General features: G+C 45.9%; 2 protein-coding genes and 1 long non-coding RNA gene across 8 annotated transcripts in view; 2 read left to right on the top strand and 1 right to left on the bottom strand.

Annotated features, from left to right (window-relative positions):
• HEMK1 (HemK methyltransferase family member 1) overlaps positions 1–9,715 on the top strand; it is a 34,672-nt gene extending 24,957 nt beyond the window's left edge. For all 4 annotated transcript variants that reach the window (XM_055805005.1, XM_055805007.1, XM_055805008.1 and 1 more), the window contains exons 7-11: positions 2,408–2,457; positions 3,823–3,928; positions 4,925–5,020; positions 6,859–6,972; positions 7,320–9,715. In XM_055805005.1, coding sequence (XP_055660980.1) covers positions 2,408–2,457; positions 3,823–3,928; positions 4,925–5,020; positions 6,859–6,972; positions 7,320–7,356 — 403 coding nt within the window. In that variant the 3' untranslated portion in view covers positions 7,357–9,715. The remainder of the gene's footprint in view (positions 1–2,407; positions 2,458–3,822; positions 3,929–4,924; positions 5,021–6,858; positions 6,973–7,319) is intronic.
• Positions 1–17,036, bottom strand: part of CACNA2D2 (calcium voltage-gated channel auxiliary subunit alpha2delta 2) — a 454,520-nt gene that overhangs the window by 430,001 nt on the left and 7,483 nt on the right. The gene's annotated exons all lie outside the window — the stretch shown is intronic.
• Positions 10,463–17,036, top strand: part of LOC114011467 (uncharacterized) — a 75,120-nt gene continuing 68,546 nt past the window's right edge. Inside the window, exon 1 of the long non-coding RNA XR_008747368.1 lies at positions 10,463–16,980. This is a non-coding gene — a long non-coding RNA (uncharacterized LOC114011467). The remainder of the gene's footprint in view (positions 16,981–17,036) is intronic.

Here is a 17,036-nt window from a genome sequence, read left to right as displayed (position 1 = left end):
GGCTACTTCTGTTTCTGGCTGCGCTGAGCTGCATCTCTTCACTTCTTGCAACTCAGTCCCAGCTGTTATGTGAGTCGGAAGTGATGTGTAGGAAAAAAGCTTTTCCTAAACTTGTCACCTATTACCCTTTGCCTCCTAGTCCCATTACAGGGAATGGGGAGCAGAGATTTTCTTCTGATGTGTCAGTGTGAAACCAAGTTATGCTGCAATTTTGCATAGATAGAATAAAAGCTGGCTAGATCTTTGCCTCCTTGGTAGATTGTTGCTCTGGCATCTGGGAAGAATCATCTTGCTTATTAACGTTGCTTGTTGGCTCAAGAGTGGATGAGGGAGTGTAAATGCCATGCCAGAGAACCTCATATTTCTCCATGGATATTTTCATTGTGTCCTTGTGATCTTGCCTATGGCATGATGCCCTGTAGCTCTTGGGAGAGAAGCCAGTAGGATACGCTGTGTTACTGCTTGACTGAAGCCAGCTTCATTTCTGCTTTCTTTTTCAGAGCTCCCTTAGCACAGCTGTGTTCTCTAGATGCTTAGGTGAGTCTTGCTCTCCCTAAATCAATCCCAGTGCCAGATGGCCCATCTGGACACACTGCAGACAGATGCAGGAATCCCTCCCTTTCTTGATGCCTGTGTATGCTGACAGAGCAGTACCACAGGCCCTCAGCAAAGTCAAGTAGGACTTGGATATAAGGCCTTCGTTGCAGCATGCTCTATGAACCTCATTGCGTAGCCCTGAGGTGTTATACTGAAGAGCTGGGAGGAAAACTGCCACTGTGGTGGGAGGAGAGAATATGCTGGGAAGAGTTGGGCAGTTTGTTTTCTCTAGACACTGACTGCACTGAAGACAGGAGTTGGGGGACAGTACAGACTCTGCCACAACATGCTGTTGCTGGTCTGGGAATGGCATCTCCTCTGGGAGGCTTGGAGGCTTTCTCCAACAGCAGGTCTTGGCCAGCCTTGTCTTTCTGACTTTGCAGGGTGCTTCCTCTGACATTACTCAAATGTCTTCACAAAATTAGTGAGAAAAGAGATCTATTTTGATGGGTGAACCATATAGCTGAGGAATTAGAGGTTCTGTTCCTTCCTTGCTGTTTCATACTGTCTTTTTCTGTACCTTCTGTAGTATCAGGCTGCCACCAAGCACCAATGCTGCTTTCAGACTAGTCTCTTTCCTGTTTCAGGAGCATCAAGGGAACTTTGCTTAGGACTCCTAAGATTCAAGGGGATTACTGTCTCAGTTTCCCCTGGCAGGGAGCATATTCTGTAGCAAGCTGGGAGCTAGGGATGGATCATGCCAGGTTGTGACAGACTGGAGCACCATAAGCACCATGCAGTGGTGGTCTGGCAGTCTCAAGGCTGTTATACCTTGGATTAGTGTAGTGAGTCAGAGAGATCAGAATCTTGCTGAGGTTTCTCCCTAAAAAATACTGAGGCCTTTATAGACCTGTTTCTTAAAAACAGCAAGCCAGCACGCTTACTTGCTCACTTGTCACAGGTAAAGGAGAGATGTTTGTGTCTTCAAGTGCCTTCAGGGGTTCTGCTGGTGTGAGCAACCTGGGGATGTCTGGCTGCAGGTGAAAGGCGCTGACTGTGACGTGTGTTTCCCAATTAATGTTCACAGAGATGTCAGGGGCAAGAAAGATTGTGAGTTAGAAACTAATACTTGAGAGATCCTAGTGTGTATTTTAAATACATTATACTGTAGAGTCTGTGCATGAGCTGTCCTTTAAAATTAGTCCTTTTTCTTATCTCTGTGTCTGGCACAGGGGTTCTGCTGCACTGCACGTGCTGACATCCCTGTTGCGTGCAGTAACATCTCATCACCTTAACAATGGCATGTGATATGAGCCTAGAAAATACACTTAGATGCCAGAACACTCTTAAGATCTAGATTATCAAGGAGGCTGGAGAAAGAATGTGGCAAATACGTGAGCATGTTGTCTCTACTTAAAATAGCAGCCTTACATATTTGAAGCAGGTGATTTTGTTGGGGGGGGGGTGGTTTTTTTGATGTTTGGTTGATGGTTTGGGTTTTTTTTCACCAGAGATGGTGAGTTCACCTGGGGGAGGCCCTGGAGATGTAGTTAATATGCAGCAGGGTCATGGAATACTGCTGTATGTATGGCAAGGGGTGATACATACACATTTTGGGTGCACAGGAGCATCACCCTGGAATCACCATGGGTGTACAGTGTGCTCTTTGCTTTGAATTTGTTCCTTGGGCAAAAAGCAGATCCTAACTTCCCTCAAGAGGAATCCAGCAGCAGTCAGTGGGGTAGAACATATGTGTATCAGATAAGAGATGTGATATTTAATGATGTGTTTATACAATGTGCTGTTCATGCATCCACACAAACATGCCTCTTAATCTTTTCTTTCTGTTCTTGCATCTGGAATTTTACAGACTGCAGCTTCAGGAGAGGATCCACATCTTCCACCATGATGTTTCATACAGTAACTCTTTTCACTGTTGTAGTTCCCTTTGTCTTTCTGCCTTTTTACTTTGAATGAGGGGAAGCAGGCTTGAGAGACAGCCAAGGGACCCCTTTGGGCTGCAGGCATCAGGAGGGTGTTGAAGTTAGTACATAAAAAGGTCAGGAAGAAGTGATCCAGTGAAGCTTTTCCCTTCAGAGGTTTCCAGGCCAAATGATCAGCTGAGAGAAGTCCCTTATTACATCAGAAAGTGAACTGTTCCTGGTTTTAGGTGTCCAAAAGCTGTGTCTGAGCTGGTAGTCCAGATGCTTTCTACTGTTAATAGGGAGAGGCAAACATACAGCGTGTAACTCATTCCATGCTGATGTGGATGCTTTAGATAAATGTGTATGTGCCTGCCTCTCCATTGATTTTAGAGGGAGCCCAGATACTGAGCTTGGATTAAATGCCCAGCCTTATTCACCTGAAATTAGGTGAGCTGAACCAGGCAAGAACACCTGTCTTTTGCAGACTTGGCTGAAACCAGTTAAAACTGCCATTTGGTGAGGCATACCCAGTTTGATAGGTGCGTGCTCAGCTGTTTCTTAGCCAGGAGCTGTGGAGCCATGAGCACTCATTAGTGCACCTTTCTGACACTATCGTTTTTGGCACTGTACTACCTCTTAGGGGTATGTCTGCACAGTTTTCTGTCTGCAGATCCAAGTTTGTGCTGCCCATACTCCAAACAGCAGTAAGCCAGCCAGCTCCAGTCCAAAAGCCACGTAGCTGTGTTGGCATTGCACTTGCATGGCTAAGCCCCGTGCTAAGGAGGTGGCCTGAGGACAGTGCCACACTCACATGGTTACATGGTGTCTGATTCAGGGCTGGTATGTGTCAGTCCAGACAGCAGCATGAGCATAGCGAGCTGAACCTTGTCTGCAGGAGAGCAAACTGTTAGGTGGTTGATGCTGCTGAAAGGGCCTGGCTGTTTTGCTCATTGGAGGTCCTTTTTCAGCTCTGATAAGAGGAAGGATATGCATCCTGACAGCTAGTCTGAGCTTCCCACTTAGGTCTTTGTGGGCTCTCTTGTTCAGGTTGTTGCTTTAGGTGCAGATGGTCACAGAGCTCCAGAGCATCAAGGTTCTGTGCTTTGTAACATGTTCTGCTAAGCGGGGGCTACTTCACCTGCTCTAAGCTTTGTATCACTTTTGCATTCAGGGTGGGAGAGTGAGTAGGCCAGGCTATCCCAAAAAGAAATAGGATAAAATGTTATTAGACAGAAGCAGAGCCAAACACCTGTGGGCATGTGTCTGGGGACATAGTTTCCTGGGTAGGATTTTGACACTGAGCTTATAGGGAAGATTGCTGTGGTTGTGAGACCTGATTGTGTTTCTTTTTCTTGTCTAGGTTCTGCTGAGCAGCTGCTACTCTGGGGCCCCATAGACTTCATAGTCAGTAACCCTCCATATGTCTTCCATGAAGACATGGCTTCCTTGGACACAGAAGTCCTCCGGTAATCAGACAAATAAGATTTTTCATCTCCTGTTCCTTGAAGCAAGGTTTTCTGTCTGCTTCCTTATACTTCACACAATTGCTCACAAAACATGCAAACCTAGTATACCTGTACATTATGTAAGTGTGTTTATATTGTATATAATAATACCGTGTTACTTTGATACTGCTTACAGGTCTGAAACAATAGCAAAGTATTTTAAATATTTATAAAAATGGAAAAAGCACATACTTTGAAATTAACAAGTTCCCAATCCAAAACTGTTTCAGAATGTTTTTCCTGTTAGTTCTTCCCACCTCCCCTTAATAATTGGTGTGAGTTTATGAAAGAAAGTACAAGCAATCTGAGCAGCTTTTTATGATGAAAAAAACCACTTGTGTGGAAATGCTGTGACCCATTCTCATCCCGATACTTGTCTTAAGCAAACAAACCCACACAAACATGAATAAGCGCTTTTGGGATGTGGAATTACTCTGTGTATGCTGGTTCTTCCTCAGAATTGATTGTCACGCGTGTCAGGACAAAGTCTTGTGCCTACCTCTGTACAAGGTGTGCACCAGAGCAGATTGTGGAAGCTGAGCTTTCTATATCCTAATTCACTCTGCTAGGTTAGAAGGCAGTCCAACCTGGTGGTTGGCACGCTTGAAATAAAGCAAGTGATCCCTTGCTGTACAACCCACTCTCTCCCTGTCCAGCTGGCACAGAGAGAACAGATCCACGTGTTGGAACTGCATGACCTTGGCTGCAGTTGGCTCATAATTTTCAGAAAGAGTTCAGGCGATGTTTTCTGCTTGTGCTCAACATGGAGTTTCTCAGCCTAGCGGTACTGCCTGTATTTTACATAAAAGCTCTAAGTGCAGTCACCTGCTACAGGAGTACTGGAGCTCAGGTGTGTTAGGTGCACCTTTCTCCATGGGGAATGGGAGAGTGCATCCTCAAGGGGATGGTTCATGCCACATGAGTTGTTGTTAATGTCTTCTTATTCCCACACTCCAGCTATGAAGATCTTGATGCACTGGATGGGGGAGATGATGGGATGAGAGTCATCAAAACAATTTTGGCTCTGGCTTCTTCTCTTCTGAAGGATTCTGGGTAAGCACTGTTCTTTATTTGATTTTCATGTCTTTCATCCATTCACTTCTGTAACTTCTGGGTTTTTTTCATACAGGAAGGTACAGAGGGAAAATCATTGCAAAAATTCTACACACACACCCCCCCCCCATTCTAATAACAGCACTGTAAAAAAATGTCATGTTTATAAGCAAAATTAGCTTGCAATTGGTTAATAAAGGGATACAAGCCTTCCTTAAACAGTGATGTTGTTTGGTAGTTGTTAATGAGGAGAGAATCTTTAAAGGTCAAAGAAGCAACAGAAACAACATGAAAGAAGCAGCAGAGAAAGGGGGGGGGGGGGGGGCGGGGAGGAAGGATTCTACGCAGAATAACTGATCGGAGGAGAAGCAATATAAACCTCTGTGAGAATGGATGTAGAGTCTGCTTCTCTCCAACCCTTTAATTAGGGGAAACTTACTGAGCCAGGATACAGTGCTGAATGTTCCAGGAGAAAGAAGTTCAGCAGGAGATAGTTTCTTAAATGTTAAATTTCTCTATGGTTAACATTCAAGGCTGATTATTCCTATTCTCTGTCATATGGGATCCATTTTGTGCTTAAAGATCAACATGCTGATACCCAGAAGTCTGTTGTGCCAGGGCATTCACATATCCTATTGAAAATTCCTGACATTTTACCAGCATAAGAGAGGTCATTGGAAATCTGCTGTTTTGAGAAGAGGAACAGGAGTATTGAGAGAGAGTGCATGCAGAAGAATTCATTCCTCATGCTCTGCATGACCACAAGAGCAGAAGATGCTCCTCAGAACTTCCCAGCAACAGAGATTGGTCCAATAGGGTTGTTTGTTGGGATTATTCCCCACCCCCACCCCCCAACCCCCGCCTTTTGTTTTTGCTTGTTTTATAAGGTGGAGCCCCCACTGAGGAGTGGAAGTTTTTTAAGGTCAGGAATGAGATCCACATCCAACTTGTAGTTAGTTTGGTGAATTTATAGGGAGTATTCAATGTGGGTTGTTTTAGGAATTCTCAGGAGAGCGTATGATTGGGGCTTGGCCTCTGTTCTTTGCTTGTTAAATTTGTGTCTTGCGGCGCTGTCACGGGCTGTAACCAGTTCCATCGTCTCCATGTGTCTGTAAGCTAGGGTGGTTCTGCCTCATTGCAGGAGTGGAGACTCAGAAAGGGGCCAGTGTCATAAAGCCTGGCTGCAGCAGAGACAGAAATAGCCCTGCAGTGTCCCGCCCTAGTCCTGGTGTGCTAACTGAGGTGGTCTGATAAGTTCCCTTATCTCTGCTGTACTCTCCTCTGTACAGGCCTCTGTGGAGGTCTGAATGCTGGTGATGGTTTTGTAACTGATTTATGGAGACATTTACTGTGGGAAAAAGTGTATGCTACCTTGTACTTTATGACTCTTGCTACTGGGACTTGATGTCACCCTACTTATACAAAGAGGAACTTGATGCTACCAGTCCAGTGCTCACTGTTAATGCATTTGCATTATAAAACTTCATTCTAGCTTTAAATCTTTGGGGGCTTCGGAAGGCCAGCTGGTGGTATCACTTGCATGGTTCAAAAGTGGTCCTTACATCTTCATACAAAGGTTTAACTGCTCATGCAGAGAAGTATCATGAGAATTCCCCCCAAGATCAACGCTTTCTCCCCTTGGAGGCAGTTGGGATCTGCATCTTAAATGCACAGCTATGATCTCTTTTAGGATTAATGGATTGCAGTGTGTTTGCTGACCTTCTCATTTCCTGCGCTGCTGATAGGAGCCATCCAGAAAGACCAACCTTAATTTTTATCAGTTTAGTAACCTGAATGTGTGCATCTCCCCACTTTCTACTCCCAATGTGTCCTTTCAGGAGTGTGTTTCTGGAAGTTGATCCCAGACACCCAGATATGGTGGACAGCTGGCTACAGGCACACCCCAACTTGCTGCTCGTCCTCCGTGCCATTCACAAGGACTTCTGTGGCAAGTAAGTCCTTTTTTACCTTCAGATTTTTACTTCAGGTGTAGGTCTGTGTCCTTTGTAGATTACGTTCCTGCACCTTGATGTAGTGAATGAACTCAGCCAGAGAAAGTCCACAGCTGAAGCCAATTTTAAAAAAACAGGGGCTTCTTTCAAATATCTCAACCTTATATCCTGAGATAACCTGGCAAGTGTTTCTGAGTCAGAAATTCTGATGCAGGTAAGCATTTCTGATGGGGTGACTAGCTCTGGTGAGATTAGCGCCACTGGAAAATTGCTGCTTTTATGGGATGTAGGTAGAGGCGTGCTCTCCCTAGCAAGACTTAAAGCTCTGTTTATTCTTTTTTCCACAGGCATAGGTTTCTGCACATCCAAAAACAAAGCAGATGACAACTGTACCAGAAATAACTCTTCTTTCAGTATGCTTTTTGATTGTGAGCCCTGCTGAACAGCTTGTTGAAAACTCTGCATGGCAAAAGGACTCTCCACTTCATTCCCAAGTGCACTGAATTCTCCAGGCAGTGGCAGACCCCCTTGTTTCCCCGATACAGACTTCATCCAGAAATGCAGAAGTTCAACAGAGCATGCAGAAGTGTTTCACGTTCCTCAGGGAACTGTATGCAACTTTTTAGTGTGCTCTGCTAAAGTGACTCAATAATCCCGGGACCCAATATGGAAGAGTTCATAGCTCCAGATATTTCATTAAAAATACAGCTTGTCAACATGTTAGATCATTGCTTTGACCTAGAAAGAATTTCACCTCTTTTATTTGCCTTGAGATATGTTTACATAGAATGTGACCAGATTGGGTGATAAGTCCAAACTCTGGCTTATATTGGCTTTGCAGGTGGGACATGACTAATCTGCACATTTCAAATTCAGTTCTGTTGCAGGATCCTGATGCTCTGGAGTAGATCAGATCTCCAACAGCAAGGCAGCTTTTGTTTCCCAGTCCTGCTGAGTGACGTATCATTGAAGGATCAGTGCACATGTTACACCATCTGAATCTCCAGCACCTGACACTTGGTGGATACTCCCAGAAACAATCAAAACATTGTAATAGAGTGCTTCAGATCGGTGTCCTTACAAGAACTGCCGTGCAATTACATTTCCAAACATGCTAGCAGACCTGAATACATCTGGCACCCACAGATTGCTTCTGATAGTAATAGAAATGCCTGACTTCCACGTAAGGCATTTAAATGCAAGACTTTACAAAGAAGGCCAGAATTGCTACTCCAGTTTTGCAGATGAAAAACAGGAGGTGAAATTACTTGTACAAAATTTGACAACAAGCTAAGTTTGGAGTAGGACCCAGTCTCTTGACAGCTGTGGGAACAGTTGAGGTCTGTTGCTTTGGGAAGGATGACTCAGAGTAGGGCTGCCTGAAACAACACTGAGAGAAGTCCCTGAAATGGACAGTCAACATCACAGCATGATAAATAATGGCAGGATTGAATTTAAGCTGCTGCTTGTTGTTACTGCTGTTGTTGTTCGTTCCCTTCCTGACCATAGACAGCCAGGGAAGGGAAGGAAAGCAAGCAAATGAAAGAATCAGGTCTACCAGTCTGAATGGAAGCAGTTGCTGGGCCAATGGAGGTGAGCACTCAGTAGGGGTGGAAGTGTCCAGACAGTGACCTTCGCAGCCCCTGTGCGCCAGGGAGGTGCTGCCAGGTGCTCTCTCCAGGCTGAACTGGCAGTGCATAGCCAGAAAAGTAGGTAGGAGATGCATCAGCAAACTGCATCTGTTTGGAAGGCTGCAGCAGATCCAGAGGGCTTTACATAAGTGCTAAGAGATCTAGTCCCTTTCTTCTCTACCTCTCCCACACTCACACTCTCCACTCTTTCATTCGCTCTGTAACTCTTGAACATTGACCCTGCTTTTGTGTAGATCCCTGAGTGCTCTCTGGTGTACCAGTGCTCAGGTCCCTGGTTGGATCCTCTCCCCACCCTCTGGGCTTTTACAGCTGCACTCACAGATGGGCCTTTCTACCCCATCGTACCACTCACACTGCATTTATCCTCCCCACCGCTCTGCATGGTCCAGTAGTTTGCTGTGCCCTGTACACTATCTACTTGAAGCTATGAGCCTTCTCTGGACTGCAGTACCTGCCCTGATTAAACACAGTAGAGGAAATCCAGGGAAGAGAGAATGAAAAAAGTTGATTTGAAGTACACTTGATCCTAGATTTGGAAATAAAGTTCCAGCACAGCTGATTTCTGGCAGGTTTGCCTGCTAGAGCTATGAGTACAATTTGCAGTGAAAGAGATGTTATTTTGTTTGGTTGTTGGTTGGTTGGTTGTTCAGTTATTTTTAAATAGTAGTTTAGGGTCTTTTTTTTAAGTTCAGTTTGTCAGACTGTTTAAAAATTAAATTTAGAGAAATGAGTTCACAGTTCATCGGGTGTTGGCAGTGTTTATGTATGAAAAAGAGCAACAAGTACAGCTTGCTTCTGCAGGGTATTCTAAAAGCTGGATAGTTTACTGGCTTATGAGAGTGTTAAGTGGCATCATACTGCGTTCTTCAAGGGGTAGCCTGATTCCCTGCAGCAGGCTAGAGTTAGATGGCCGCCTGAGAGTGCGGGTGGCTGGGTTGCAGAAAGCAGTGTGCCTTTTCTTGGAAGCATCAATCAATCACTTGTCTGAGCAGGACACTTTCTCTGTGAACAGATTCTTGGTCTGATCCAATAGGACAAGTGTTAAATTCCTATGTTTATAGCTAAAGCAATAATAAAAATGCTTGCATTTCTGTGGGTTTGTATTGCGTAGTGGTTGTATGTCTCAGAAAATCACATGGTGCCGCTGACCTTCTCATAAAGACAAGAATGGAGAAAAGTTGTTCTTCCTCCCAAGAGGCTGCATTTATTTGTCAGACTCTCATCTGAGGGAATGTGCTGGTGTAGTACAATGTGTTCTTCAGTGCTTTATTCATATTGGCCCAGGCTCCTTTTGGTACAGAAGCATTGCAGAGGTTTTTTGGAGATGCTGGTTTCAAGGAACCACAGGCACTCCTGGCGCCCTTGCTGAAGCAGTGGACTACGTCTGTGCTGTCCGTGCTGCCTGCGAGCGGGAGGCTCAGCTGGCGCCAGCCATCCCCTGTGCCCCCAGCCCGCAGATGCATAGCTGCTCCCTGAAGCCACAGAAGGCTGATGTTTCAGTGGGCATTGTACATAATGCAGTATCTGACATACATTTGATTTTGTGGGAACTTACTGGGTCATTGGAACCATATCAAAACGGTGATCTGTTTCCTGAAGTGATGCTTCCGGAGAGGGGCTTTGTTTTCCTCCCGGACCCTGAAGAGTGTGGTTGCGTGTGTGCTCACGTCTGTGTGCCGGCCTCCCCCGTGGAGCTGGGGACAGCTTGGCCCTTGGCAGAGCCCTGCAGATGGTGCTGTGGTCCCAGCTTAGCTGCCTCTGTGCTGGCCAACCGTCCTGCCACAGCCTCGCCCGGCGGGGGTGGGCCTGGCGATGTGCAGCCCCCGGGGGGGAGCTCGCCTCGACCGAGGGCTTCAGTAGGCGCAGCCGCAGCGTGGGGCTTTAACCCTTGTTACTGTGGCAGTAAAACAGGGCCTCTGCTTGGGGCGCGTGGAGGGAAGCTGGAAAGGGACCTCCCAGCTTGTGATACAGACTGGGCTTGTACCTCATGCTGTTAATGGGAGGCCTGAAGCCCCCCCTAGGGCTGCATTAATCCATGGCTTTGGACAATCTCCAGTGTGCTGGAGGACAGAGGTGGAGTATTCTTGTTCTGGTGCTATTTCCATGTAAGCACCCTGAAGTGCAAGTACCGCCTGTGTTTTCAGTTTTCCACCCAAGATGTGGGGTGAAAGGGACTTCTCAGGGACCTTAGAGAGTCAAAGAAACATGTTTATCCTCACAGCGCTCTTAGCTGAGCCTGTGGCCTTGTAGGGGTGAGACCTCTTTCCAGGTGAGGAACTGACAGACGTGGAGTGGGTCCACTAGGGGTGACCCAGGAAATCTCTGGGGACCCAGGTGACTGAATGCTTGTGGATTACTGGCCAGCACTCAGTTCCTTGATGCAGGGCCACAGATCAAAATGGGTTGGAAGAGAGTGTGACAGTCATTTAGTCCAATTTCCCTGTCCATGTAAGAATCAACTTGGCTTACATCATTCCTGATAAATGTTTGCCCAGCCTGATTTAAAGGCTTCCAATGCTGACAAGGACTTTTGCATGCAATCTGTTCTGGTGCTTTATTGTTCTCTCTGCTAGAAACGTATCCTTTGTACGTAGTCTTCCTTGCACCCATTAAAGCTGAGTACTGCTGCCTCTGTCCTGAGGTGGAGAACAGCCAACTTTCTCCTTAGAGCAGCTTCCAAGTGGTAGTCTGTTCCCATGCTCCCTTGCAGCCTTCATTTCTGAGGAAAAGAACACCAATATTGTGTTGTTCCTGTAGGGCACTTGCGCATCATTCCCTCCCTGCTTGCAAGTTGTAAAGGGGGACCAGGTGGGCTGAAAGGTGGTGCACTTCAGATGTGTTGCAGGTGATTCTTGTGCCTATGGTGTTTGAAATAACAGAGCTGCTACAGCTCATCTTATTACAGGAGAGGAGTCATTTCCCAAGCAGTGAAGACCAAGCCAAAACTTGCATTAACATTTTGTTTGGGCAAGTTTTCAAAAGCTGCATTTAAGTTTTAATAAACTACTGTTTCTCCTCCAGGTTGCATCCAGAGGGACAAATACCCAGTGAGAAAAGGCTTCTCTCTCACAGCCAAGATGATGATGAGATACCAAGAGAGACTTTATCCAGTTTCGAGCCAATTTCCTGTTCCATATATGTTTTGATATGTTTTGAGTTACTTGTCAGAAGTTTCAGATGTTCCTCCCTGTGAAGGGTCATGTCACAGTCGTCCTCTGTTACTTTTGCATGGCATCTGCTTGCAGATCTCAGCACGGTCCATCGAGTCCCTGGTGAATGCAGAAGGCTGCCTACATGCTGCCATCCGGCAGCCATGGGATCACAGCCAAGGCATGCTCTGCATTCAGGTGTTGCAATTGGGACAGGTAGCAGAAGATACTGTAGCCTCAAGGATGTTCTACAATGTGCCCTAGTTGCAGAATCAGACCTCTATCCAGCTTCCTCCTGCTTTGCGGTCAGCTCTTTGGTTGTGCCACATGGGCTTAGGCTGATGTGCCTGGAGTCAGAGTCTGCATCTGAACTGTTCCCAAGATTTGCCCTCTGGACGGGGCAGTCTTTTACAAGTGTGCCTGCAAGCGGGAGGTGGTGTCTTATGGGGTACTGACCTGTGTGAGCCCCCTGCCCCTCTTTGATCTTGCCTGTCTCTGCCACAGTGGCTCTGGCAGAACAGCCTTCTGAGGGTAGAATGAAAGTACAAGCGGTTTGCTAAATTGCCTGCTCATGTTACTTGGGGTTTTTGATCCCCTCCAGAGAGGGTGCATAAGGGTTATGTTACCCTCTAGGTAGAAGGAATGGAGCAGTCCAAGGAACATGCCAGTACCAAGAGATGTGATCGTGCTAACCTATGTGTACTGTGCTGAGCTGAATACCGTGATGGTTTTCCTTCTGGGCTGAATCTTGGGATCAGGCTTTTGGGGAATATGGTGTGTGCAGATGCACTGGAGTTTTTGCAAAATCAGCTGTTTTCAAGGGTTTTGCTCTAGAGCAAACTGCTTTAGATTGCTTTCTCTCATGCCTGAGAAAAGAAATTCACGTGCCTGTGGATTTCACTGTGGGGACAGTGGGTAGTGATGAAAAAGAAGGGAGAACCTGTTTGCAGCAGTTCCTACCTACAAGCAAGGCCTAAGTAGTTCCAGCTGAGCCCAGAAGTAGGTGTGACTAGCACTCTTCTCCATCTGCTGTTGCTAGGTCAAAGGCAAATAAACTGTCATTCCATTTCACTCCCTTTGGGAAGTTTAACACTGCATTTGCTGGAAACTTGACAGTTGTTTCATCCTATTCTGGGATTCACCAAACTCGGATTCAGATCCCTGCTGTGTGACAAACTGCCGGCCTGACCTAGGGTGTATTATTGTTCCCTGCTGTTACAGTTGGAATAATATCCCTTCTCTGTCTTAGAGACCATTGTAAGAGTACCTTAATTAGAGGATGTTGGGGGCTCAGTTACTTCAGAAAGGACTGGATTATGACTGTCCTATGGCAATCTCTTCTTCAATTACATCTGGAAAGAGCAAAGAATGAGCCAACTCATATGAAATCTGCCTCACATGCTTCTTGGTGACAGGGCACACCACCCTGCTGCAGCATGACAAATCAGATTTGTTTTGCTGATTTCCAGTGCTGCCAGTGCAAAACCAAAGGATGTGGGAGTAAGCCAAAGTACCAGAACTAGTTTTTCTGCAGCAAGCGTATCTCTGAGCGTGAGAGCATGATGCACAGACAAACCAGCCTGCTGCAGAGTGCTGAGAAGGTGCATCCTGTTCACAAAAGCAGCTGGTGTTTTTACAGTATATGAGCATCTAATATATTGCTATTGCAGACAGGTGGAGACAAGTGCTGCCACGTTTTGTGGTCTCCATGGTTTGTCTCCTTTATGTGGTTGGTATCAAAACTGTAGCTTTGTTTAAGTAGCAGCTTCTAGCTCTAAAGATATGCTTCATCTTCACCCTCCACCAGCAGACCTGAATGGTCACTCTTCTGTCTTGCTCATCCTAGCATTCTGGACCGAGTGAGCATCAACGTGTCATTTCAGTTGCAGCTACCTGGTCAGTGTTACCATGATAACCGTGACTACAGGAGCACAGCTACCACAGGGCAGAAGGCCTTGGAACAACCGTGTGAACAAACTGCTGCCTGGGGGGGAAGGGGCCTTGTCCCCATTAATTATTTGCTCTGGGTTCAGCTTTCTTCAAAGGGCTACATAAGGAGTCTCAGGCTTCACCCTTTCTTTTGTGACAGCTGGGTGGTCTGAGATCGTCCTGTTCATGGCAGGGAGCATCGGGAGACACTGCTGGGATTCTCAGCCATCTAAATATCCAGGGCCAACAGGTGTGGTGAGAAACTGAGGCATAACAAAAGAAGAGCCATGGCAGAGTCACACGAAGAGTTCAAATGCTTTTAATGGGACTTACAGCTACCTAGCTCTAGCTGTACTTGTTTCTCCCTATACTGGTTCTTTAAATAGTATAGCTATCCCAGCTATCACTTGAGGGGATGACAGTGACTAGGAAGTCACTGTTATTCCTTCCTGTTTGCATAAGGAAAGGATGGGAGAGTGTGACCACAGAGATGTTCAGTTTCAAGAGCTTCAGTCTTGAGGTAGGACGCGAGGATGATTTTCACAGTTTGTGTTACTGGTCCAGCGATTACTGAACACTGCAGGACCTGGATGTATGCAAATGATAGATGTGATGGAGGAGGAAGGCAAGGATAAAAAAAACATTACATGAAGTTCATCTAGAGAAGATAAGATTCCTGAGAAAGGGTGTGTTAAAATGAAGCTGAGGTTTTAGGAGGGATGGCTTGTGCTGCCACATTCCTGCTTTGTCGCTCTGAAATGATAAGCATGGGGCTGAGTCTCGATAAGGACCAAGCTGTATATAGGAGACAAACTGAGTATCTCTGCTTAATGTATGTACTTCAGAGAATGAATGGAACCCCTTCTCCAACGTGGATGGCTTTCTGGTAGGCCACAGGCAATGGGCCTGCAACAGTGGACAGAGCACAGGACTCTGAGGAGCCTTGTTGATCGAGAGCAGAGCACTGCTCAGAGTATGTCACAAAGATGCCACTTGCCCAAGTTTCTATAAACACCAGCCGCACAGTTAGGTAATGAATATATGGGAGGCAGAACTCTGCTTCTAGTGGGATGTCTTCAGCAATTCTTACATGGGAGATTTTGATTTCCATTTTGTGCTAGCTGTTGCCTACAGTTTTTGCTCCCCACATGCTGCTGCTTCCTTTTTTGATGGTTAACTTGTCTCCTGTGTTTTGTATATACGCTATAGCATGTGCACAGTGGGGCATGCCCATCAGCTTGATAGCACAGTGCCTACTGCAGTGGAGTCCTTCCCTGGCAGCCTGAGCTGTACCCAGCAATGCTGGTAGAAGAGGGGCTTCTGCCATCAAAATTCTCACTGTTTATCTGAAATACTCATCCAAGACTGTCTAGAACATGAACAGCATTGCTTGGGTTGTTGAAAAGGGCTTGAATTATTATGAAATTCCTGGCCTCGCATTTGGCTTATGATTAATTACTTAGGTTTGCATAGCGCTTTGGTGTTCTACCTGTAAATCCAAAGTAAGCCGTTACAACTGTGTTGACCTCAGTGGAGTCATACCGCTTGCTCCAGCTGGGTTGAATTTGGCTCACCTGGTAGTATGTGGTATTTGCATTCTGTGAAACAAGTGTCCAATCACTGATCAAAGCCTTTCCAGGGACTGGAGGCTGCTAAGCTGATAAATCTTTCCTCCTTTTGCATACTGCTCTGCCACTTACCTGGGAATGACCTTCTCACCATACCTTTTGACTCTGAGCTTGCTGCGTCTCTGCAGTCCTTCTCTGAGCCTTTGCAGTTCATGGTGTGTTTGTGTTGCCATAGAACTTAGAAGCTTTTCTCACAGGTTACTCCATCTCTTTCAAAGCTTTCAGTACTCCATTCCCCTGCCAGCATCTTGTTGCATAACTCTCCCCCTGCCAATGTTGCTGGCTTGCATGGGTGAAATACTTTATGCTAGATAATTTGGAGTAACCTTGTGACAAAAAAATCCTAATCTAAAAGGCAGTTTAGTCTTGCATTGTCCTTCATGTGATTTTACTGCTGATGGGTTTTGCTGGGGTGGGAGTCATGGTGCTGGCATCTGGTTTCTTTGCTTGAGAAGAGCAGATTAAGATCATACTGTGCTCAAACAAGGCTTCTTCATTTAATGTGTATGGGCAGTGGGCACTCAGGCTGAAAGTAGATTTTGTACTTTAACTTCCAGGTCAGTGAGTTTTTTGTCTCATTTGTGTCAGCAGACAGTAACCCTTTGTTCAGCATCACAGTATTTTCCACCTCAGCAACACTCACTCACACACAGACACAGACACACACACATGTGATGCAGATCCTGAATTGTGCAATAAACCCCATGGTAAGTTCCATAAACCCAGCAGGTATATCAATCTGTTCTGCTTCAGGGCTTGATTGTGTGCCCTATTGACCAGCAATAAAGCCAAGAGTATGGAGGTAGTTAGTTATTCATTTGTTTTGGCTTTTCCATCCGTCATTGCCTATGTGGGAAAGAAAAGGTGCATAAATAATTTGAGTGAAAATTTTGTCTTTGAAGAGGTAGCCTTTGTAACTTGTGAAAGCTGGATAACTCAGTAAAATTAGTTAAGTATTAAATAAATTATTTAATTTAGTAATTAAGTAATTTTGTTACTAAGTAGTGCCAGGATTAAGGCCAAGGTAGGTCATGAGCATGAAAGATCATGAGTCACAAGCACAAAAATTAAGAGGTGAATGCATCTGAATGAGTGCCCTGTAGCCTGTTGGTGATGTCCTGATTAGCAAATAACTGCTTGAAGTCCTGCCTTTGCCATGGTTGGTAGTTTCTGGAAACCTCCTTTGCTGATGCACAGCCTGGAGAAGCAAGAAGGGCGGCACCATCCTGCTGCTGGCACGCCTTTCCCGAGCATCCCTCTCGGAGGTGCAGGCGTGTGCCAGGAGAGCCTCAAGCATCCATTTCTGGGTAGCAGTGTGCGTCCCACACAGGAGTGTGACCCTTCTCCCTCTCGAGGCCTGACCTGCTGCTTTTCTGCAGACAGTGGCCAGAAGAGTGAAGGCAACCCGCTTTGCTCTTCGAGTCTGGCAGCGCCTTACTTCCAAAACTCTGCTCAGCCCTGGAGTGCTCTCACACCCAGCTGTGCCTGACCTCCTGTAACCTCGCTGTTTGTGCTGTGGATCCCTACAGAATTCCCTCTGTCCTGATCCTCTTGGACTTTGTCCTCAGAAAAAAATCCTGCTTAGGCTTCTCGGAATTAACACACATTAGCTGAGCTCAGAATTGCCATTTCCTGGGAAGTTCTGACACTGTAAAGCTGGTTTGGTTTTTTTCCTCCTCTTTAATCGGAATTAAATAATTTATTTG

Source organism: Falco peregrinus, chromosome 5, assembly GCF_023634155.1.
Source record: "Falco peregrinus isolate bFalPer1 chromosome 5, bFalPer1.pri, whole genome shotgun sequence".
NCBI classification, from domain to species: Eukaryota; Metazoa; Chordata; class Aves; order Falconiformes; family Falconidae; genus Falco; species Falco peregrinus.
This window is presented reverse-complemented; position numbering and strand designations above follow the sequence as displayed.